Raw genomic sequence first — 25,281 nt, 5'->3', positions numbered from 1 at the left:
AAAGATTCTACCTTTGTAACAACAAGAATGCTTGCTTACAAAAGTCATTGTAGTATTCTACAGTGCAATCAAATTATGAAAATCACAGTCGCTAGAAAATGGGATTTGATATTGCATCTAGCCGTTGTGCTTGTCTTCCTTGCTAACCTTGAAGGACAAATCCTAGACATGTAGACGGTACGTTTCTCCAACAATTCCGGAGCGTCTTTTCTAATTTTTTGCCGTTCTGGGGATTTGACCCCAGGTCTCTTCCAAGCCCCCGGCTCCTTCGAGCCACCAGATCGATCATTCTCGTGCACGGCAATAATTCGAGTCGACTGCGGGACCTAGTAGATTATTTGTGGATTCACTTTACCATATTTTGGTGCATAGTTGTATGATCTGCTGTGTTTCCGGACTGCACATGGTAACATTGATGGTACAAGGTTATGGTTCCAATGGATATGGAGCGAAGCATGAAGCCATAACGCTCTCTCATTACCCATCGCCATATGTCCTCGGGCCTCTCCATAATTGTCTGGGTTTCCATCTGTGGACAGCCATATTCACCTCGTTTTCGTAGTAATTCTTTCTGTTATTTCGAAATCAAGTTAACTTGGCATCCCGGGCACATGCTAATCATACTAATAAGTGGATGTTAATCTCTAAAGGTCGGTGCATTCGGTTGGGGTGTCAGGCAATTTGTAGCTCGAGAATTGGAGGTCACTTATTCAGATATCACAAAATGCATGCAACCTGCTCTTGATCGAAACACTTGTACAGTCCAAAGACACGGTCGTAAATGGTTCATTGAACTTGCAGGAGGTTCCGTGTGTTGGTTTTCTACGGAACATGCATAGTTAAAATTAAATATAAACGCAGCGGAAAAATATAACTATACATGTATCTCCAAAGGCGTTGTTCGTGCGTTTCAATAAAAAATCGGAAAGACCATAGGGGTTAAACGAATTACCTTTCGTAGAGTGCCCAAAATGATTTTGGTTCGGATGTTCTTCAGTTCAAGCCCCACAAGCGTCGGACCTCTAGTTCAGACACACCACCAATCGCATGACGAACGGAAGGAAGAACTTGCGGTTAATCACCAATATAATTGTGCTAGCAATCTTGTGGCGATAATTCTCCGCACTCTCGATATTTCAGTCACGGCATCAGAAGAGAGAAAACGTGTTTTCTTAACTCTTACAAACACATAATTAATTGCATATGCTTTCTTCATCATTTTGCAATTGTTGCTGATCGAGCCATTAATAATGTGCGATCAGCAACAGTTGCTGATCGCATCATTAATAAATGTGCGATCAGCAACAGTTGCTGATCGCATGTGTGCACGTTGCACGCGATCAGCAACGGTTGCTGATCGTGTGTGTCATGCACACAGTCAGCAACCGTTTGTTGACCGTGTGCCATGCACATGGTCAGCGCTTGCTGGCCACGTGCATGCGACAATTCTATTTTTTTTATTATAAATAAATATAAATATGTATATACAAATATAGAAGTGCATGATCAGCATATGTGTATTTTGTGAGCATCATATGCACACACGCCCATGACAAAAATTGAATTAAATTAAATCCCATTTAATTTAATTTCAGTCCGATTCAATTCGATTGCAAACATATTTGCTATATCATCTCTTCCGTACTCACGTCATCCAAAATTGGTTATGGTGTGTGACATCCCTAGGTTCATCACTGAGCTGGTAGTAAGACTTGCACTAACACATTAGTACTCCCAAGAGAATTGATTGTCCCGATCAACCTCTAGTTCTACAAGCCATGATTGACATCTAGCAATATGTCATGGCTACCCAGACAGTGTGAATGTTTTAAGAACATAATGAACCTATCAGCTTTGGTTACAGTGTAATTCAATCCCTCTGCCTTACTATGTCTCGATCGAACAAAGACCATGGAATATTTGTCAAGTCACCAATTCGATCATATGCACAAATCTAATTGACATGCACTTTATATGAGACATGAACAGTTCATTCTGCTACAACCCCGGCCGAGGATTTCAATGCAATGTCAAGATTAGATTGCATAGGACATCATTATTGTACCTTGCATATAACAAGGAGACAGATTCCATTTTGCGCACACGTGTAACTTCGTATGTGAACGAACTATGGCCATCAAGTACAGAGATGGATCAACGAACCGGCAATATGCGCACCTGTGAACCATAGCCATCCAACATACAAGTCAACACTGTACCTCAGGTCTAAGGATTATCCATACAAGACCAGAGCACGAACGATTAGGACATTGACCACGCTAAAAGTTTCCATGTTGCTAATCGTTCTATGCATGTCACGTTCAGTGAACTTGTCTGATACAAGCACCTGTGTTCTAACTCGAGTATCGCAATATCCAATGACCCGTGACTTGTCATTCCCTTAAGTATCCAATACTTATTAGTGAAATTATGAACACACCGGTCTCAACAGGATCATTAATATCCACTCAATGATCCATCGACCGAGAACAATTTAAAGATTCATCCTAACCGTGAACCCGTCACACATATTCTTAACGTTCTCAAGAATAGATCCAATACAACCGATCTTATGGAATCATTCATATATTTAAATAATTGGACAAGTGAATGAATGCGTCCTTGCCATTAAATAAATAATGTAATTGAAAGTACAACTTAAATCCCTAACATGTAACTATTACATGGTAACTTTAGGGCGTACATCTAACACCGTGAACCTCTAGGTAGTCAGATTTCTCACGCTCATACTTCTGGATTATCAAAAGATAAACCGACCGGTCAATTTCCGAACACACCCGTAATTCAAAAATCACGAGACGGTAGCTATCTGCATTTCTACCTCGTTTATCATACCAGATGGGTTGGTCAATGTGCTGGGCTAGCCTAGCCTGCCCCTCTATTTCCATGGAGGTCAAAGTTTTTCATGGAAACGTTAGCAGGGAGGGGTAGGTACGGAATCAGGGAGAGACGTAGTAAAGAAGAAGACAGTAGCTTTACATTTATTGTTACTACAAGCGGTAATATGGAAAACGCGGGACTGCGTAAATTTTTCGTTAGGTCGGGCTCCCATTAAATCCGAACGCACAGCACATTGATTCTTCCATGAGAACCTCTGCCACCAAGTGAGGTCACGCGCACCGCCAAGGTGGTTGGCCAGATAGTAAAGAGGGCCGGGGTGTTTTCGAGATCGCGAGTACTATTCACATCACGAGCGAATTTCTGAACAGCTCGTGCCGCGTCGTCTAGAGATGAGCATGGTTTCGGAGGATAGAACCCGCAACTCCGAACCGGGACCGGTGGGAACCTTGTAGGTTCATGTTCCACAGGTATGTAGAGTAGGTTCTTCGTTCTAGGTTTCAAAAATTAAGGAACATGTTTCGACGGGCAGGTTTCAGATGGAACCTGAAACAAGTTTTTGTGTTTTTCTTGGTCTATATCTTCGTGTGATCCTGCGGTATTCTATGGCGTCCGATGATGGGTGTATAATGTGGAATCACTAGTTTGGGCTTCTATTTTATGACTGAGAGTTTTATTTTGTTAATGTTTTATATTATTTATGTGGATTGTAGCAGCAAGTGGTAGTTATTTAAAGTGACGATTCGCTGCAATCACTCAATAATAATACAGGTGGAACCTGAGTAGACTTTGGAACCGATCTTGGAACTTGTGACAGGGTAGGTTCTAGGTTATAGGGTATGCAGAGTAGGTTTCAGGTTCCAAAAAATAAGGAACCTGTTCCAACAGGTAGATTTCAGGTTTTAGGTAGAACCTATATAGAACCTGGAACCGCTCACCCTTAGTTTCACCTGATTTCAGTATATTTCGTGTGCGAAGAGTTTCAGACAGCTAGCATTTTAGTGAGGGCTGCACTGACGGGCTCGCCAACCTTGAGTTTTCGGATCACCGGTGGCATAAAGATGTTATGGCTTTAATCTTAACAAAAAAAAATTATGGAATAAGGTGCTATCAAATCAATGATAGTTAGATTTGGCCGAAAAGAAAATTAAGAGCCATGTTTTCATAGGAGGAAATGCAATAAGATCTTTGATCGATGAATTAAAGATATGGCTATCGTCCATTATTTATTTTTAGTTTAAGTTTGTACGTTGGTCATGACCATGTTTGTACGTTATCATTAACCAACTAAAGCTTGGTTGGAGAAAATTTCTCCGGTCGAAGATGGAGAAAAATATAACAAATTTTGGTTTAATATGATCTTTCTCTCGTTTAAAAGATGACTTACAATCTGACATATCACTAATTAATCGATTTCGTAAATCAATTTTGGTATTGCTCAAACTCTATTAACTTTCTCGATGCGATTATGACTCAATCGTCCCCTTTTTTTGGTTCTTGGGAACTTTTTTTACCTTCCACTTTAGATAAATGCAAGTACATTGTTAAAAGCAGAGTAAACACTAAATCTTATCCTAAAAACTATGGTTAATTTATGCATCTATTAGCCAAACAAGGCTGCTTAATGATAATAGCAAATGCGACTTCTCATTGTTTCTTGAGATGTGCAAGGAAGTGATTAATCAAGGCCTCGAGTTTCACGGAAAAATGAATGATTCGAAAAAATATTTTCCTAGAAATAATCACTTGTATTGCTTGAAATTAGTCGATAAAAATGTTCAATTATCGACAACATATTATGTCTAAATATTTTCGTGGACGATGAATTTTTTTTTCATTCGTTCATTTTTGGGAAAATTCCAAATAAGTGCCTTTTATTTTCTCAAATAAGGGCTTGAAGTGGATCTTGTCTCAAATAAAGACACGAAGTGTCCTCATTTTCTCAAATAAGGATTTGAAGTTGCTATAATAGTTTCAAATAAATGTCTCATCCCGCCGGCCGGCCAAATTTTGTGGTTGATCAAAGGTATTTTCGTCTAAAAACAATTTTAACATAAATTTTAATTAAATTAGTTAAAAATTTTAAAAAAATTTATTTAAAAAAAAGAAAAAAAAAACAAGGGGGAGGCTTGGTTGCCAGCCCTCCCCGCTTGTGGCTGCCGCCCCATCGTTGGTGGGGCGGCGCCTTGGCCGTTAGGGGGCCGGCGACCCTCAACAGCTAGAGGCGAGGGCCCGGTGGCCTTCACCAGAATCGGGAGATGGTCGCCGGCCCTCGCTGAGAGACTAAATTCATTAATATCCGCAAAACCCTAGATCTCCACGTCCATTCGTTTGCTCTTAAAAAAGGACCACAACCATAACATTTTTGATGACGTCATCTCTCACTGCTATATAAACAAGGGCCGTGTCAACACACACACACACACACGAAGCCACAAATCCTCTCTCACTAGTCTCAGAAACTGCAACATCGACACGACTATGGAGATGAAGAGATCATCGTCGTTGCCGTCGTCGTCGCTTGTTTGCTTAGTGTTGCTCTTGAGCCTCTCTCTTGCACGCAACGTCAGTGTCGAGGGAGCTCGGGCGCTGAAGAGCAAGGACAAGGTCGTCCGCCCTCAGAACATCGATGGAGGCCTCGGCGGGTTCTACTTCCCAAGCCCGGACGGGGCCTTGCCGGGCCCTGCATTCTCCGGCGGGATGGGGTTTGGGCCGTCCTGGTTTTGCACGCTCCCCGGAGGGTGCATTCCGGCCGCTCCCATTTTCCCGGGTTCAACCCTCGGCAAATCCCCATGAGCCAGGGAGAGAGAGAGAGAGAGAGAGAGAGAGAGAGAGAGAGAGAGAGAGAGAGAGAGAGAGAGAGAGAGAGAGAGAGAGAGAGAGAGAGAGAGAGGAATGTTGATGTTACCCAACTTTGGGCGTGTGAGATCTTACTTGAGGGTTTTAACGGTCGTACGAACCGCTGGTTCAGGTGGGATTCAGTCACTTTCAGATGGTTTCTGGTGTTGTTTCTCTATATATCTTTCTTGGTCCTGTCTTAGTCGAAAAGGGTGTGGTTTGGGAGTGTCTTAGCTCATGTTTGAACGTCGTAGGCAGAGAAATGCAGATGGCAAATGTTGTGTGTTTTGCAAGATCTGCATTTTGATGATCAGTAGGGTGTTTGTGTGGCTTTCGTTTGTGATCTTATGTAGTAAGTACAAATAAACATGTTCTCTCTCTCTCTAAACATTTGGGGTTCGCAGCCCGGTTTTGCGATCTCGGAGGATGCAACTAATTTTGCACGTGAACGACGGTCTCATTCTTCGGTAGATGTAGAACACGAAGCAAAGATCAGTTGTCCAACTGGTTAAGTAACAAAGATCATAGAATAGTGACGAGTGCGACAGCAAGCGGCAACTGTAATTTGAAATTATTTCACGTACTAATTTCAGTGAAGCGGGCAATAAACGGGAGGTTGGCGTGTTTAATCATGGTACAAAGCAGCTGAACCGTAGAACATAAGATGGTCGCTCTTCATTGCGCGCCACAAAGAATGCGGAATCAGCCGAGACACGAATAGACCAGCGACTTCTCCTCGATAAGCTCATTTGCCGTGGCATCCATCTTCGCCCTCGAGAACTCATCAATCTTAAGTTCTGCACGTTATAAGTTAGGGGTTTCTGTATAAGTGCTAAACATATTCGGGTTGCCAAAACAGTGTCTCACAATCGACTACTTATCACCATGACTTTGATAGAGTACAAGATGCGGCTGACTCTGATGAGATTTCTGCATATTTATATAGTGATTCTTACTTTGCATGATCTCATAATGCCTGTATCGAAATCACGAATTGTATGATAATTTGGTCATGTGAGCAATCGTGCACTCGCGTGAGGATAACTGTACCTCGAACGATCGACCATTCTCCATTCTCACATGTGACGGGGAAAGAGTAGATAAGGCCTGGTTGGATTCCATATGAACCATCCGAGCAGACTCCCATGGAGACCCATGCTCCCTGTTTCGTACAGTTTCAAGTGATTGAGGGAACTCGTAAAACGATACGCAAAATAAATTGAAGACATCGAATCACGTTGACCACTCGAAAATTTATCGATACCTTCGGTGTGCCGAGCACCCAATCACGTATATGGTCACAGGCGGCGCTCGCAGCCGATAGAGCACTCGAAAGCTTCCGAGCCTTGATGATTGCAGCGCCGCGCTGTTGAACGGTAGTTATGAACTCCGTATTCAGCCTAAGTAAAAAGATGACAGAAGATCAAAGAGTCACGTCAAGATTTCTTCAATTTTGGTGAATACTATGCACTTGGAGTGAGCAACAAATCTAACAAAGTGGAGCAAAATTAGGTTCTAGGAGCGGGGCGCGGTCTCGCATATCGGGCCTGTTTGCATTTCAACTAATTGATCAAGCATCGGTAAAACATGGAGAAATAAACCGAGGAAACCAGAATGAGGCTTATTGCAGAGAAATGTGACCCAATGACAGGCTGTAAGGTCAATAGTATAAAAAATTGCTCTATCAATCGAGACTATGAGCTACCATTTATCGTTGGCAATGACATCTCTGACAGATCTCTCGCCACTGCTGGTGGCGACGGTGGCGTGATTAACATCTGGATATTGAGTCGATGAGTGGTTTCCCCAGATGATGACGTTCTTCACATCGCTCACGTGCACCTTCAGCTTTTCGGCTATTTGGCCCAGCGCTCTGTTGTGATCGAGTCTCGTGAGGCACGTGATGTTCTTCTCAGGGATCGAAGGAGCAAACTCTTTCAGGACCAGGGCATTCGTGTTCGCGGGGTTGGCAACCACTAGAACCTGCCGAATACAAGTAAAAAAGAAACATCTCACTAGAGAAAAGCAAGAGCTTTTCTATGCTCCTCTATAGGAAAAAACGAGGCATTGTTCCTTCAACCTGAGAAGTGAAATTTGTCCAATCTGTCTCACCTTGCAATCATCAGCGGCATGCTGCTCCAAGGCCGAAGCTTGAGCCTTGTAAATCGAGACGTTCCTAGACATGACATCCTTCCTCTCCATGCCTTCTTTGCGCGGCATTCCGCCCAGCATAACAGCTATATTTACGTCTCTGCAAGCTTCGACGACATCCGTAGTGGCCATGACACCTGATAAACCACACGAATGGTAATGCGACTATTTAGACACTGATTACAACAAAATTTCAGGTCCACATAAGATGAGCAATTGGCTTCTAGAGGTTTGCCTCTGAGAATAGGAAAGGCGCCGTCGATCAGCTCCATCTTCACGCCATTCAAAGCCTCGGCAGCTTCTTCGATATCGAGCATGTGAATAATCACAGGCTGATCGGGTCCTAACATGACTCCCCTCGCAATCATAGGCAGGAGGGCATAGCCGATTTGTCCTGTGGAAGCAAAATGGGGAACTCTCGCTTAAAAATTATGGCAACCGGCGTGAATTCAAAGGAGAACCCATGCCATTACTGTTAATCTTGACCTCATAAATTGATGGAACTGTAACTTCAACCCTAACAACGAATCCATGTAATTGAACATTATGCAAGATTCGACATTGATGAACCATCTGAGCACTAAATCCGATAGTGACCAATCTGATAAGAGAAAATGGAGGTGATCGATTGAAGTAAAAACGTGCCTGCAGCGCCGGTAACCAGTACTTTCACTGGTTCCTTCTCCACGTTCATCGAACTCCACATATGTCTGATGATCTTCCAGAACAAAGAAACCGAGAATGAAACGACCACAGCTTTCTCAAAGAGCTTGCCATAATCCATTTCTCGTCAGGATAAAGAACACTTTATTTGAAGGATCATGCCATATATATAACGGTCCTATCATTTAGTTGTGCCTGTTCGGAATCAACACCTAGAAGCCCGAAACAAGAAACAGAAACGAGGTCCACAAGAAACCTGAAGGAATACAATTGAGTAGTGTCTTAGCTGGGAAGCAAAGAACCTAAATGACCCTTTCTTGTTGTAAACTACAAACGTATTGAATTATTTTTTCTCTAAAGTACGATCTAAAAAAAATGAAAATAGAGGTGGATTACCAGCAGCACCAGGTGCTAGAACTGAAGTTGCTTGTTTAGCCATTGATGCCAGAGCTCTAGATGACAGACAAAACAACTATTCTAGGTGTGCACAATCTATTTAAGAAACACTATTCACAATGATTCTTCTGTTTTCCGTCAGTTCGCACCAACAATGATCAGGAATGGTGACAAACGAGTATCGAGGATGGCGATAAAAGATGAGCTTCTAGATGCTACATCAACTCATGCTTATGAACGTAATGGGTCTTTGCTTTGTTCCATTTCGGCATATTATTTTAATTAATGTCCATGAATTTCTCTTCAGAAATTAACGCACAGGCTGGCTTTGAAAACAACCTAACTGAACTATTTTTCGTCTTCCAGAACAAAAAGAAAGAAGTGCTCCTGATACTTATGTCTTGTCAAGGAAGAGATGTGTCGGTTTCTGCGCGTCACGCTATTAGAGCAGTAAATCATTTTCAGAAGCAGAACCAAGCTACACAAAAGCTTTCCCGAACAACCATTACGCAAATGAAATTTACTTGAACGTCGGATACAAAGTTAGTTCAAGCAAGGACTGAAAGATGGTTACTCATGGTTCAAGTTCAATCCTTGGAATAATCCAGTGAATTATAAGTTTGAAAGACTGCATAAATGAACCCAGCATCAACCATAACCCACCACATTAGTACTTCATTATGCAGCTGCCTCAATTCGGAGTTTAGGACAAAAAAGGCCGCATTTTTCCCTATGCAACAACGATATTGCTATCAATATGCAGGACATAAGGTGAGGCATGCATAGGCCAATGACTTCTCTTCAATAAGATCATTCATTGTAGCATCCATCTTTGCCCTCGAAAACTCGTCACTCTCGAGCCCTTCATATTACGAGCGATTGTTTCTGAAGGGAACTATCATAATATTGAACAGCAAAGATATCAAAACAGCTTCACTGCTTTTATAAGATTAAACTTTTCACAGGAATATTTACATAATGATAGGCCATGAAACCTCGTGTATATCATTAATATGGTCCTTTTAATCTGACCCATCTTAATACTGATTCATATGGTATGAATGTAGTCCCTGAACTAAGCACCAGAAACTTCTCACAGCGCTAACAAATCTCCAAATCCACATGGTATGATGCGTTCTAAATCAGATTTATAAGGGGCGACAGCAACAATGTTGCAATAGATGATCACATAGCTTCAGTGAGTTCGGGTTTTTGTTTGCAACACAGCTTGGACAATTGATGATTCTCCTTTCTTACATGTAACCGGGAAAGAGTAAATGAGACCAGATTGAATTCCATAGAACCGTCTGAACAAACTCCCATGGAAACCCATGTTCCCTGTTCCATGAACTGAAATCTCGTAAATCTTTCCTCAGTTGGAAAGTAAAAGAATAGCACAAGATATCAAATTCGAGATGTCGGTTATCGACCTCAGGAGTGCCAGGCACCCTAACACGTATATGATTCACATGCGGCACTTGCAGCAGACAGCCCATTTGATAGCTTCCGAGCCTTGATGGCATCATGGCTCTTGGAGTAGTCGGTCTGGCTCTAAACCTACGTGCCTGTGACTCCTTCTAGTCAACCGTCTCGGTCTGTCATTATACCTCGAGAAGTTTTTACAGAAAATGGCAAACCATTTCGGGGAATTTCTGATCTTGATTAATACCTAATCGATTGAAGATTCTACGAGAATTTTTATGAAAGTCTTTCATTTGCTTCTCTTCGATGGAATTGATAAAGGGGTATTTACATGGGTTTACCTTGGTATCGTCAACAATACCATTGTGACTGTTACATATGTACGGAGTCGAGTAATTTCTTGGTCCTCCACTGGTACTTGTGGATTCGATGGTAATTCGATATAGCTAAATATATAAAATAAATTGTACAGTAGCGATGAAATTCGTGTTCAACCTAGGAGGATAATTCAAATCATGCTCATAATGGAGCGAAATTGCAATGAATGTGCCTTGAAATGTCAGTACCAAGTGCTGGGCCGCATGTTTCGTATTTCAGTTCAAGCAGGGGAAGAAATAGAACAGAAAGTCTCGAGCTACTTCGATTTTGGACAAACAATTTAAGTAATGTTCACCATTGATGAACCACTTGTCATCAGCAACATGTTCTCGGACAGATTCCTCTCTGCTGCTGATGGTCACGGTGGCATGATTAGCGTCTGGATGCTGAGTAGACTAGTGGGTCGCCCCAAGCGACGACGTTTTTCACTTCGCTTACAGGCAGCCTTTCGGCTACTTGGACCGGAGCTCGGTTATGCTCAAGGTCTCTTAAGGCATGTGACGTTCTTCTCCGGGATCGAAATAGGGAAATCTTTCAGGACAAGGGGCGTTTGTGGCCCGCCAGGTTGGCAGCCACTAGTACCTGTGCAAGTAAAGTATAAGAAAAGTATAAGAAAAGTTACAGCATCTCTGCATAGAGGCAAGAATATTGCAGATTGCTCTTTCAATTTGCCCGAAGTAGAGATCTTAACAGATGCGAAGTTTTGAGATTTCTTGAACAGAACAGCCTTTCAGATCAAGAAAATGAGCTTTTGACGTGGTAATTGGTCAAGAGATGGGAAAAGGAAGCAAAACAGAAGCTCTTGTCAATTGAAATCTGCAATATTTCCTGGACTTGCTGCTCGCCTTGCCGTCAGCAGCGGCATGTCGCTCCTAGGTCTGAAGCATGAGCCTTGCAGATCGGTACGTTCTTACCCATCACATCCTTGCTTGCCATGCCTTCCTTGCACGGATGCCCTGCCAAGGCGGCAACCATTACGGCTATGTTGACGCCTTCGCAAGCTTCGACCGACGAGCCACCCAAATTAGTAAGCAGGCGAAGTGACCTCGTCGATGCTCGCAGCTTGGCATGCTCGCCTTCGGGCAGAGGAAATGCCGGCATCGATCGATTCCATCTCGACCCCCCGTTCAAGGCCTCGGCAGATGGCTCGGCCTGGTCCGGGCCCTAGCATGATGCATCCGCAATCATAGGAACGAGCAAGTGGCGACGACAACATTTTCTAGTGATGTATACATGAAATTCACAAATCTTGCGCTCACACCCACATTCAACATTTCATGAAAGAATCAAGACTCCATTTATTTTGCGAAAAATAAATTATTTAGAAAATATTTTCTTAAAAATAATCACTTGTATTATTTATAAAAACGAATCAGCCCAAAATATTTCATACCGTCTTAAAAATTGTTCAAATATAAATTATCGTCGATAACAAAAAAAAATGTTTTTTGAATCATTACGAATCGAGCCAATAACAGGGACAATGATGACATGGCACAAATCGTGGGCCCCACTAGTCCTAGTCAGCGCCATCATCCATCCACTGCACACACCTGACTGAACGAATTTGTTCTTCTTCAGCGACACCGAGCAGAGAAGGGAAGGGAAGGGAGCTCTCAGCGAGCGAGAGGCAAAAAGCCGAAGATGCGTCGCCTCAGAGAAGCCGCGTCGCTCGCTCGCGACCTCCGCGGCTCGCGCTTCCCCGGCGGCCGTTGCGGCCGGAGCTTCTGCCGTTCTCCGCCGGACGCCGCGCCGGCCGATGATCTCGAAAGCAGCCAAGTCGGTGTCGATTCTCCTGGGTTTTGATCCTTTTCTCGCTTCTCTTTCGATGTTCCGATGACAATTCTGCGAAGTCGAGGTTGGGGCTCTGGGTTGAAAACGAGGTTCCTTCTCCTTGGGACAGGTGTTGGTCGAGGGAAGAGGCTGCTCGAGGACGGCGATTCTCCATCGGCCTTCGGCCCTCAATGCTCTCAGCACGGCAATGGTGCGTTCGTTGTTCAAAATCTCCTCTTGCGGTTTCCGGCGTTCTTGGATTGATCCCCTTTGCCTTTTTCCCGATTTCTCCCGTTTTTAGGGGAGGCGCTTGATGTGTGTAGCAACGTGTGTGTGCGCTTTTTTTTTTGGGGTTTTCAGGGCGCTAGGTTGCAGAAACTGTACAAAAACTGGGAAGATGATCCGGACATAGGTTTCGTGATGATGAAGGTTAGTGGTCTCTTTCTATGCCGATGGATAACGAATGCTTATTGATGCTGTGGTGTTGTTCATCAAAAGAAATGATATTGTTTGGATGTCGAACTTATGAAGGGCAGTGGCAGGGCTTTTTGTGCCGGGGGCGATATTGTTAGCCTCTACCAATTGATAAATAGAGGTAATGCCAGTTTACTACTATGCTCGCTTTATGTTAAATCTGCTTCAAAGTTCTTTTGGTATGATTATTTCTTCCCTAAAGAAAACATCTGTCTGTTGTTGATCAAAGGATAAGACGAAATATGCTTACATTTGCCTAAAATGAAGCTGATGTAAAGTTTTATATCAAAATCAGTATTTGAGGGATTCTTGAGCAAAAAAGTGAATGCTTTACGGACTAAAATGTTGAATCTCAAACTTTCTTGAGAGCTTCAATGCAAAACTATCTAAACAACAAAAAGACTATTTAGGGTTTTGCAAGAAAAGTGAAAGTTTTGGATGTCATCTGCATCTGCTAATGTATTTGACAAACTTAAAAATGGTGCCACCCGATTGCTTGGTTCTTAGGCCACGAACACGTGTGCTTGAATAAAATTGTCTTGCTGGAATTTTATGAAGAGTAGGTAGATGTGGCATTGATTAGCTTAAGTGCTGGGTGCACCTGGCAATTGCCTTTGACAACATTGGCTGCAAGTTTTTGTGATTCACCCTTAAACAAATTTTAGAATCTCACATGAGGGGAACAGTATATGTACAATGGGAAGTTTTTGTGATGTCTACATTCTGCGGTTTATTCTCTTGTAATCAGTATATTTTTGGTACTTTGAGGTGATTGCTGTAACCAATTTTCCTATTATATATGGTTTTTCTCTTGTTTATCTTCTATAACCATTCTACCTATTAAAAAAGTAGTCTTTCATAATGATGCTACTTCCTGGTAATTTCTTCGACTACTTTTAACTTGATGCAGGAAAAATAGAGGACTGCAAGGACTTCTTTAGGACGTTATATAGTTTTATATATTTTAGGTACATTTTGAAGCCACATGTAAGTACTGGACGCCTTTGAAATCTGTCATGATTATCATTATAATTTTTGGGTTGTGTCTTGATCTACTACTTATCCTCAGGTTATTTAAATAGATCTTCCATGTGAGATGCTTGAATACAGTTTCTTGCTTGGGTACTTCATAAGCAAGGGTTTCAACTAACCATTGACTCTTTCGATATGGCTTATAGGAAATTTTGATTCCTTGGGCTTGGACATGTCATGCAGTATAACAAAGTTGCAGGTGTTACATGTTTGAGGGGGATCAGCTTAATTTAGTCATCCTTTGCTAGCTAATTTCGTGATGCTTTGAGAAAGTCGGAACATTAGACATGAAATTCTAAAGAGTACTGCCCGCTTCAGGGGTGTATTATCCAATTGAATAAGGAATAGAATCATAAAGCATAACATATGAGATGCGAATTTAGCAGAAGAAGCGAGAGAAGTGAAGCAAGAATTGGAAATCAAAACTAAAAAGTTAGATACCTGTCAAAAAAGAACTAAAAAGTTAGATGATTTTTGCAATTGTGGTTGATGGAATTGAAGGAGTCTCTCACGGGATATCAACTAGACGAATGTGATGGAGAATTTTGCAAAGGAAGATTCTGTTACAAGCCTGCTTATTTCTTACAGGACAAAGCATTGGTCAGTAAGATACCAACGTTTATATAATATGACTGAACTTGAGAGGATGCTTTATGAGAGCATTCAAGGGAAAATAACCTTTGTAGAATGCTTGGGGGGAAAATATTAAGTATGAGATAATTTGGACACTAAAACTTAGTAGGCTTATGTGCAGAAGGGGAGGGAAAGGTTTGAAATAAGATGGTTGTGAATATGTGTTAAACTTTAAGTATGCAATAGTGGACGTCTTGCGGTAGTATCAATGCAAGGGAAAAAGCTACAGTACTTTTGTTATACTCTAGGCATCATTTATTGAACAAGGGAAGAAAGGATTTCAGCGATGTAATATGCAAAGTTACCAATCATGTGATATGACTATGGTGTGGTTGGATTCAAATATCTTTGCTTGCTCTTCTGTTTGTCCTCCAATTCATGTTCCCCCTTCTACAAGTGTTTCAGGTCCACCGCTTGACTGATATTTATCACAGAGACTTCTGAGAGAATGCATTCTGTATTAGGATTATCTATTAAGCTACTCCTGCGAGCAGCACCAAGAGGATTACCCACTCATTAGATATAATAATTTGAAGTTGAGAAAGTTTTTGCTCAGCAAATGCCATTGGACAGCATTCCATCTGATATTCATGTGATCATAGCTTATGAATCATACATAAGTCTTCTTATGCGATCTTCCAAATCATATTGGTGCTTCACTAATCTAAGATATGATGGCCAAGATTGTATTAAGAGTTATATAAATTTAAAAAGAAAAAGATCATAGTTAGGGGTGCGCCTATAGCTAACCGAACCATATAGTGTATGGTGAAGTACAGGTCATGCTTATGTCAAGGCCTATTAATTCTAGGATTAACATTTCATTCATTTTGTTTTCTCTTTTTAAAAATGTGCTTAAATACTGTATTAGATTATTTGAAGCATTGCCAGTCTGAAAGAAGTTTTTTATGTTAACCGAAGACTATTTATTGACTTTCTTCTTGAGAGTTTTGTGATCTGTATCAGTTCCACTGGATAGATGTAGATGAAAAGCTTCAGGCATATGTTATTGGGTCATGCATAGTTTCTTGTCATATCCGACTTTTGCTATGCTCATAGTTTTGGTGATTATTATTGCGCAACCAGACTGAAGTGGATTAATGCATCAGCTCATCTTGAAGTTGGAGCTACTCTTGTTTAAATTGTATAAAAAATAGGAGTTGGATCGTGTGCCTAATTTTTCTCCATGAGGATGACCTTGTTACATTCTATACATGAGTTTGATGATCTATTTAGTTAGTTGTTATTATCGCACCATTGGCTAACTTCTCAATGAATTCTTGGGTTTGTAGTTCCTCTTTCCATTGCTATTATTAATTTGCCTTTGGTGTTCCAAAAGTAGAATGGATATGCTAGATCCAGAATTTGCTTGCATAGTTTAAGTTTAGTTGTAGTTCAATTGTGAGAAGTTTTTGTGCTCAAATTAATGCCTTAATCTCCATTTAGGTGGCTCTATTAAATGGCATCACAATGGGAGGTGGTGCTGGAGTTTCAATTCCAGGGACATTTCGAGTTGCGACTGATAAAACCGTATGTCTTTGGGAGCTCCGAGCTGTTTATTTCCACTTCATATCATGTAGCTTTAACATTGTTCTGACTTATGCCAGATATCGTAGTCATGTTCACAATGTATGCTTGCTTTCTCTCTTGAATGTCCATGTCCTTGACATTTCTTTTTTGAATTGCTCATTAAGTAATTGACGTTCCAAATATTATCCTGACCGAGTTGTATGGGTGGTGTACTTGTGAAAAGGATAAATTGGAGTTTTATGTCGTCCTTGCAATTCTATATTAAAATATAATAAATCAAGAAACTAGCTTTCTTGATGTCTTGTGTCTGATTGAGCTGGAATACGTACATGAGCATGACCGTTTTAGGAAATCTTGATGCTTTGGTCACTTCATTTTAATTTTCTCAACTTCACCAGGAGGGGAAGTTTGCTTAGTGTAGTGTTGGCAGGTTCACCTTTTTGCGTTGCTGACATGAGATGTTATAATTATCAAATACACTTCATTTCACTTTCTGAGGCTGGTAGATACACATAGCGTCTGATTTTGCAATGATCACCAGGTCGACATGGCCTCTGTACAAGTATTAGCAAAAATATGTTTGTGGTTTGTAGGTGTAGCGTGTATCAGAGTGTTAGTGGAAATTTGAGGCTTGACACATGCCTAAAGCTTCAAGTTACACTTTTCGAAATTCAGATTGAGTCGGTGTTAGCTGGTTTTACTGGATTGAATTTAGTCAATGCTAGAGTTTTACAGCCTTTAACCATCTGAAGAGGTAGACCTGGAGTATACTGGGAGCAAGTTCCTGTCCAAATGGTTGAACCAGCTTGCCTGGTTTGGTTTATAGAACATTGGTCGGGAGAAATTACTTATAATTGCTTCTTCAGGATGAAGCCTTGTGCAAGGTACACAAAATTGGTCGGTTTTGCATGGAATTAGTATGCAATGGGTGATTGGCATAGTGCAACGGGAAATGGGTGCTGTACTGCAAAGTCCTTGAAGTCTGCACGAGCTTCCATACCAGAACGTCTGTCTTTTGGATCTTCTGCACATTTACGACTTTTAGAGATCCGTTAGATCTATTTATATTCCGTGCATGGCTTAATAACCCAATTTTTGAGTAACTACTTTCATTTAGCTACCAAAGGTATGATGCTATAGGATATTGATGGCGACACTGTCATCTTACATAGTATTTGACTGAAGCTCTAGCCAGTGATGTTTGAGGAAGCTTTCTAAAGAGTTAGGTGGCAACAAACAAAGATAAACTGTAGGTCTACATTGTCCATGCATTTAAAAAATAGTTGATTAGTTGCTTTTCTCTAGGATTGATGTTTTTCTTGTCCATATTCAATCGCCAAGGAAGATCATGTGCCATAAGTGTTAAAATGAACTGAATACATGCACTTTTGACCAAAATCTATTTTTTTTTGCTCTTAATTCCTCTAATTCTTGCCGTGTAGAACGAATATTCTGTATTTAGCATACAAAACTATCATGAGTGCTCTATCTACTTGCGTGGAATATTTGTGGTTCATGTGTTCCTGGATGTTGAATTAGCTTATATTGCAGGTCTTTGCCACACCGGAGACTCTTATTGGGTTCCACCCAGATGCTGGAGCCTCCTTTTACCTCTCACATTTACCTGGTCATTTAGGTATATTGCAATAGCTTCCATTCTTCTTCCAAATTGAACCCTTATATGCAGACAATATTTGATATCGTGTAGCACTATTTATGTCCTTCAAGGAATGCTAGTGTTTTTATTTACCAAGTGTTTTGTGGAAGCATCTATTCTTTGGTCAGTTAATAATTTGATGATGCCTACCGCTGTTTACCTTCTATTCTCAAATGAAATGAACTTTTGCCTTCTATTCTAAAATGAAATGCACTTGTTTTTTGCAGGAGAGTATTTGGGTCTAACCGGAGAGAAGCTCACAGGGGCTGAAATGATGGCTTGTGGCCTTGCTACGCACTATACCCTTGATGCAGTTAATCACCTTTTTTCTTCGTTACTCATCGGTGGCTCCTCACTTTAGCACCTATTGCAGAATTAAGCTCTGTTCTCCTTGTCATGCTGCAGAGACTTCCCTTAATAGAAGAACAACTGGGGAAATTAGTTACAGATGATCCATCAGTGATTGAGAGTATGCTGGAAAATATGGAGACCTTGTCTGTCCAGATAAGATGAGTGTAATTCACAAGTTGGTGCTCTTTCCACCGAAGATAATATGATATGTCTACTTAAAAACACTTGGGACTTGTGTTATACTTCTGTTTTCTCATTCATTTTTAATCTTTTGATCCTTTGAATTTTCATACTGATTTTAATATTATGCTTAATTGTCTCTTGTTTAATGTTGAAGGATGGAGTTGGTGGATAAATGTTTCGGTCACGACACGGTTGAAGAGATTATTGATGCCTTGGTAAGACACTATGCCTGGTGGGTGATTTATGATTATGAGCTTACTGCAAAATAGTTATCTGCATGCTGCATTAGCATAATCCATTTGTTAACATTGCCTTCGTGTGCATAGGCAGTCCTGGGATTTTTTATGCATACTCTACTGGATGAGTGTTCTAAGACACTGGTTTAGTCCTTTTGCTGGATAAGTTCTGGCTGAAATCTTTTACATTATGCATTGAGCCAGCTTCAATTTTTTAAGTTTAACTCGTTTGGCCAAGTAATTGTACGATTACTTTGCTCTTCTTGGTGTGCTTAATGTAGGAGACTCTAAATTGCTATGGTGCCACGTTGTCATTCAGGAAAGCAAAACAGCTGGACTGAAGGATTCATGGTGCAATTCATCCCCTTAAGAGACTTAAAGAAGCTTCTCATTGAGCTTGAAGGTTTCTTTGAGATCTGTGAGTCCTCATAAGCATCTTAGTTGTCTTTTTGCTGTTTGCAAGCATTTCTTCATTTGATCCCTAAAGTAGTCTAGTGCTTTAGGTACTTAGAAGGAGGTTCCAAACCTTGACCAATGCTTGGCTCGTGAATATCGCATGTCCCTACAAGGAATATCAAAGCAAATTTCTGGCGACTTTTGTGAGGTGAGGTGAAGATTGTCTTTCTATATGTCGGAATACATGATCTTTATGGAGTTATTTTGTGATGGTTTCTTTTCAGGGGTTCGGGCACGGATGGTGGGACAAGGACTTAGCACCGAAGGTATTCTTTTCCATCCTGCATTTTTAAATGTTTCACCTGTGGAGCTAAGTGGGTTGATTAGATTCAGTTTAACTCAACAGTTGAACATCTTGATGCGAGGACATGTATGGAGCTTTGATGTCATCTGGTATTTGTGGGTTAAACATCTTTTGCCAAGCTATCTCATTTATGTGCAATACCTTCTGGATTGTGAAATTGCAGTGGGATCCTCCGAGTTTGGATAAAGTTTCGGAAGACATGGTGGATCAATACTTTTCACCTCTCAGTGAACTTGAACCTGACCTCGGCCTCCCAACAAAAGTGCGAGAAGCCTTCACCTAAATCTGTTTACTTCCATCTTATTCATCTCCGATGAGTTACATCTGTGAAGTGGCAAACTGGGATTCTAAATCGAGACTACCTATAGTGGCAGCTGAAATTGGTCAGAAACCGTCATTCTCAATTGGAATATGGAGGCTTCCCCAAATTGTCAAGGTCCATTCTTTCACTTCAGTTTTAGATGGGACAGGATCAACTACAGCTTTTGTGCTAGTTGAGGGGTTTTATCTAGTTTGGCTAGTGTGATGAAATTGTTATGTTTTTACTGATGGTCAAGTCATATATGAATCATCTTTGGATCCATTGACGTGCGCTTGCCTATTGTCTGCCTGGTGGTAGTGGCCGGCATTGACTAATGAAACTGTGGCATGACAGACTTGGACCGACGATTGAGAAAATTACCTTTTACCATTTTCGATTTTTCTGGTTAGGAACATCAATCTGTGTTTCCATAACTTGCAATTTTACTAGTGTGGATTTAGCATGGCAACAACCAACTGGTAGTCTAGAGTAGAAAGGCAAGCATGCATTCCCAAAGCCAAGAATCGCACCCAGTTTGATGATATGGATTACATTATACAATCAAGATTTCTATGCCTCAAATTGAATACTGGCTCAAAAACATCTTTTGCACAAAGGATCAGTCAATTTGTAAACCTCGCCCCGTTTGTTTTGCACCGCTCTGTAAAGAAATGCTGCAATTTTCGGTTCGAGGACACGATCAATCTCCTCCCTTTTTTGATTGGTTCCGTCTTGTCGGCATTAACAGGATCGCCCCCGGACTCGGGAACGCAGTCGGCTTCGTCGGTCACCGTGGCGATGTCCCCGCCGAGGATGTCGCTGGACTGTTTCCAGCAGAGCCATCGGGGGTACCACCAGCCCTCGTCGTCTTCATCGGCATCGTCGCCCTCGTGTTCTCTCTTCTTCTCCAGCGGATGAAAAGACGAAGAGGAAGTGATTGTGGTGGGGGCTATCGCGGGGCACTTGAGAGAGTAGTAAGCAATATTCTTAGGGATCGATTGTTGATTGTTTTAGATTTTATCATCGCCAAGAGATTTCAAGCATCTCTTGTCTCTTCCACGTTCATGGTGGAAAGTTTCATGTGCAGCCCGAGATGGGCATCGTTGTAGACATCAAGTGAAGCATCTAAATTATTGTTTCTTATGGTATACGGCACTATAGTCGCACGTGCAAACTATGATTGGCGGTGTTTTCTCTTCTTCTTCTTCTTTTTTTTTTTTTTTTGTGGAGAAGAGATCGATTCGACTGGTGGAAACGAGCAAATTCCTGTTCAGTAATGAGCTCGAACTCGAGCTCGCTTATGACTCGGCCGTGATCGAGCCGAGCTCGATCCGAGTTATGTATGGGTATTGCGATTTTCTGGTTGAGTCGAGCTTGAGTTCGATATTCGATCGACGTGGAATCGAATCTCGAATACCGAGCACGCGGATCTAATCGAGCTTGAGCTTGAGCATCATAGTGTAGTAACCAAATGTTGAAGAGATAGGTTAATTGGAACATTTATATATTATAAATTGTTTTTTTCGAAGGGCCCGATTCTTTAAAAAACCGTCAATTTTAGGTCTAATTCCATCTGCCTCGAAACTTTTTTGTCTAAAAAATAGTCACCAACTTCCACACTAGTCCCAAAGCCACCCTGCGTCCAAAAATAGCCGTCGGTTTCTTCTAAATCATAAACATCGGGAGGCTGCTATCGTTTTATATGATTGTAAGAGTGTTAGTGAAATCGCGGATTCTGATAACGAACCCTATGATTAGCCCTGATGTTGACAATTTTGAAGAAACCGGCGGCGATCATTGGACACAGGGCAGGGTTAGTCATATAGCGAAAGTCGGTGATATTTTTTTAGATAAAAAAAAAAGGGGGTTTGGAACGGAATCGAGATATGATCTAGAATTCCGAGGGTTTATTTTATTTTTATTTTTAGAATCAAGCCTTGTCCGAAGTGAAGCGGAGGAAGATCCGGAGAGGACAAAACAAGTTACATTGTTGTCCGTTTCCGGGATATTTCCGGGGGGGCACATGCTGCCGAAAGTTGTCGCTCGAGACGATGCGCGTTTCGTTTTTAACGGAAAACACAAAAGAAGAGGAGTTTCGGCTGCGGTACGAAATTTGGCTGGAGGACATTGAGGAGGAGCGTTGCTCTCTGTCCCCTCTCCGGATGTAATGTAATGTGAAGGAAGCAACGTGATTGAGATATCACCATCACTCACTCTCTCTCTCTGTCTCTCTCTCTCTCTCAAGCTCTCCACATTGTCCTCGTTTCCAGCAGGGCTCGTCGCACGACAACAACGAAACAGAAAGTAAAGACAAGTTGGAGAAATCGAAACGCGAGATTGTATCCCGGTTCGCCCTTAAATAAGGGCTGCATCCAGCACGTGATTCCGATATAATTAGCACATCCCACCTCCCTGGTTACAGCTCAAGAGAAAGTTGTTATATATATATATATACTCGGTAGCGATTCGTGTCGATGGGGAGTACGAACAGCACCCCAACCAGTTTCCGTCCTCGAAAATCTCAGGCTTTCTCCATTTGAGCCTTCGGATGCATCTTTCCCGCGAGGGACTTGGTTGATAATCGAGCTTTCGCCATGGAGAAGAAGTTCGCCCATATCTTCGTTTTTCCGTTATCGGTTTGAACGCGGCAATTTCTCGAGCGCGGCGGGTTCATTTCCGTTGAGTCTAATAGGAAGGATGAGGAGCTACCTAGCAATCCATATGGATCGGATGAACCGGGTGCGTCGGGCTGAGCTTAACTCGTTACCCAAGCTTCTGCGAGGACACACGTGTGAAATGCAACAGTAGCATTGCCGTGTGACAAGGGCCGACGATGAGGTTTCATTATGTTGGGCGGTGCGGTCTATTTTTATAGGGATAAGTGCGACTAAAAGTCCTAAAACTTATCACGGAAGTGTAATTGAGTCATAAAACTTTCAAAAAGTGCAATCAAGTCCTAAAACTTGTTTGCATTTTCTACTTGTTAAGTTGGACGGAATTAATGGAAAGACTCGATTGTACCAACTTGACAAGTTTTAGGACTCGATTGACTTTTTGAAAGTTTTAAGATTCAGTTGCACTTCCGTGATAAGTTTTAGGACTTCCGGTATACTTATCCCGTTTTTATAATTTGACTATCACAAATAGATTGGTATGCTATCGGGAAAATAATTTGATGCCCTCAAAATACAGGTTGAACAATTTAGGGCATGAAACAATCCTATGATTCCATGCAGTGGGATGATGCCAAAGCTGCACGGGCCTTGTAAAACAATCCTATAATCCTATGATTTCATGATAATTATGCTGCTTAATCTTTCATGCCTTCAACTTGCAAAATGGAGAATATATAGGAAGTGAACAGAATAAGTGTAACGCTAGGCTGGGCGTGTGCAGGTCCATCCGGCGGGCTTGGGACGGGTGCGACCCATAGGGCGCTCGACGTGACAAAGGCACAGCCCGTTTGAGACTAGGCATTAGGACGAGCCTAGCACAACATATAATGTTTACACCAAAAAATGACCGGCGTTTATTGTGGACGAGTAACGAACTTTGATCGTCCACGACAAGGATTGGTCACAAGAGGAGTCGTCGGTAATTGAGGTGTTCAACTTGAAGATTGTCTCGACAGAATCGATAACTAATACGGAGATCGTTCGACAAAAGTCGTCGACAGCCCAGCTGCGAACTTTTGTTGAGTTCTGGAGTTGAAAGACGAAAAGATACATTAGACTCCGGTCGAAGTAGATACGTTCATTTCGATACCCGAGAATGGTTTCGGGACCAAATGACGGTTAGCTAAATAGTCTCGGAAGTGGTAACTTCTGTTTACGGAGAATGGATTATCAGAGTATGAAACACATGCCTCGCATCTCGAAAAACGTGTAGCAGTTACCGTAGTTAAAGTGTAACTAGATGCTTGTAACTTTTGTAAATACTCGCATCGAATCATTGCAAAGGACCTTCAGAGCACAAATATCAACGGAACACATTTTCCTTCAATTTATGTTATGCAAGTTTACCATTCTTGCGATTTAAATTCCAGAATCTGCATTTATTTGCAAAGCCATTCTATTTCCGTCAAATATCAATACAGAAATCCCTTTCATAAAAAATCGAAATCTACAGATTTTTCACTTTCGAATTTTTTATTTTATTTTATTTTTCTTTCTCTCTCGTTTTTTTCCATTCTTCCTCTGGCCGGCGAGGTCCTTGTCAGCTCCAGCCGCGTCACGTAGGGCGGCTGGTGTCTACGTCAGCGATTTCCTGCTAAAATTGATCGGGTGTACTGAATCTACACAAATACAAAAAGGTTTAGGACTCAATTGACAAAAAATTTGTTTAGGACTAAATTGACACAGTTGCAGTATGTTTATGACTTTTTTGGTAATTTTCCCATTTCTCTACTAGTTTAGTGATCTAGGAAAATTCACTCAAATTCGTATTTCGGGTGATAGAAAATTTACTTTCGCAGTCTAACCTGAAGTCGAACACAAATGTTCCGGTTCCAAAAATGTTCTAAACTTGAATTTCGTTTGAGTGTTTTTTGGGTTTAAAGGTATGCCTCTTCCGGAGAGCAAAGTGAAACTGCTTGAAATCATAAATGGTTAGAATACCACGAAATGTAAAGTACTGTCAATTACGAGGAAACTTAAGCGTTGGAAATCGAACTTGCTGGAGATGTAGATGCGGCAAAGGTAAACTGACATCGGAAATGCTGGAAATGTACAAGGTTCGCAGACCATCAAATGGAAACAGTAAAAGAAACTGGAAATTCATACTCACTAGAGATATTGTGAACAGAACACTTAAACCGAGCGTGGAGGCTCGGCTACTTGAAGGTCTACTGAATACCTTGAAAGTTCCCTGAATTGGTTATCCCGGGCTCAGATCTTACGTGATTTGCACTATAATTGGTATGATTTGAACAAATGACTTTCAATTCTTAAATTGGAAAATTGACGACGTCTCAATCAATTGCTCTAATGATATCGGGTAGGAATGAAAATGTTAAAACCGTGTCCCAAGTACGAAAACCTTAAACTCCTAAGGTCTATCTCGAAGGAAGAGAAAGTAGAACTCCTTGAAAAAGCACCAAATCAAAAATACCTTCCGATTAGGACGATTTGAAAAGTAGATGGCTGCTTGGCTATTTGCGAGAGTAAATTTGAAGCTTGAGAGCAGGAAAAGGAAGTTGAGGTCGAAAGTATAGAAAGTTCTTATTAAAGTAGTTGTACAAGCTATTCCTCAATATGCTATGTCGATCTTCAGGATTCCTATGTCGTGCTATTGAACAGAAAATAGCCAACTTATGGTGGAAAAACAATGATAAACAGGTGGGAGTACATCGGACAAATTGGGACATTTTGAAAACCAGGAAAGACAATAGCGAATTGGGATTTAGGGGCTTGATAACATTCAACAAAGCTATGTCGGGGAAACAAGCCCGAAAAATAGCTCAACAACCCTAAGCTCCCTAGAGTCAACTACTAAAAGGTTTATACGTCCCCCATAGTGAATCTACATGCAGGGAAAGGAGCTAGACCATCCTGAGGTTGGCAAAGCATCCTAATAAAAGGTTTACACTTTAGATCTCGACACGAAGCTAAGCTAGAGTTGCACACAGATCACTTCGATATGATAA

At 41.4% G+C, this 25,281-nt stretch overlaps 1 protein-coding gene and 1 pseudogene across 1 annotated transcript; one reads left to right on the top strand and one right to left on the bottom strand.

Annotated features, from left to right (window-relative positions):
• Positions 1–6,344: 6,344 nt before the first annotated feature.
• LOC130139900 (malate dehydrogenase, cytoplasmic-like) lies at positions 6,345–8,635 on the bottom strand. Its single transcript, XM_056317873.1, has 7 exons — positions 8,494–8,635; positions 8,084–8,242; positions 7,810–7,985; positions 7,403–7,680; positions 6,962–7,097; positions 6,748–6,859; positions 6,345–6,494 (listed from the first exon to the last, which is right to left on the bottom strand). Exons 1-7 carry the CDS (start codon positions 8,630–8,632, stop codon positions 6,400–6,402), a joined length of 1,095 nt encoding a protein of 364 aa, XP_056173848.1. The 5' UTR covers positions 8,633–8,635; the 3' UTR covers positions 6,345–6,399.
• Positions 8,636–12,300: 3,665 nt separating this feature from the next.
• Positions 12,301–18,936, top strand: LOC130139899 (3-hydroxyisobutyryl-CoA hydrolase-like protein 1, mitochondrial; annotated as a pseudogene).
• The last annotated feature ends 6,345 nt before the right edge of the window (positions 18,937–25,281 follow it).

This window comes from Syzygium oleosum, unplaced genomic scaffold, assembly GCF_021117445.2.
Source record: "Syzygium oleosum isolate NSW1041296 unplaced genomic scaffold, Sole_v2.1 Sole_v2.14, whole genome shotgun sequence".
In the NCBI taxonomy this organism is placed as follows: domain Eukaryota; kingdom Viridiplantae; phylum Streptophyta; class Magnoliopsida; order Myrtales; family Myrtaceae; genus Syzygium; species Syzygium oleosum.
Note: the sequence above shows the minus strand (reverse complement) of the source record. Positions and strands in the feature narration are given on the sequence as shown.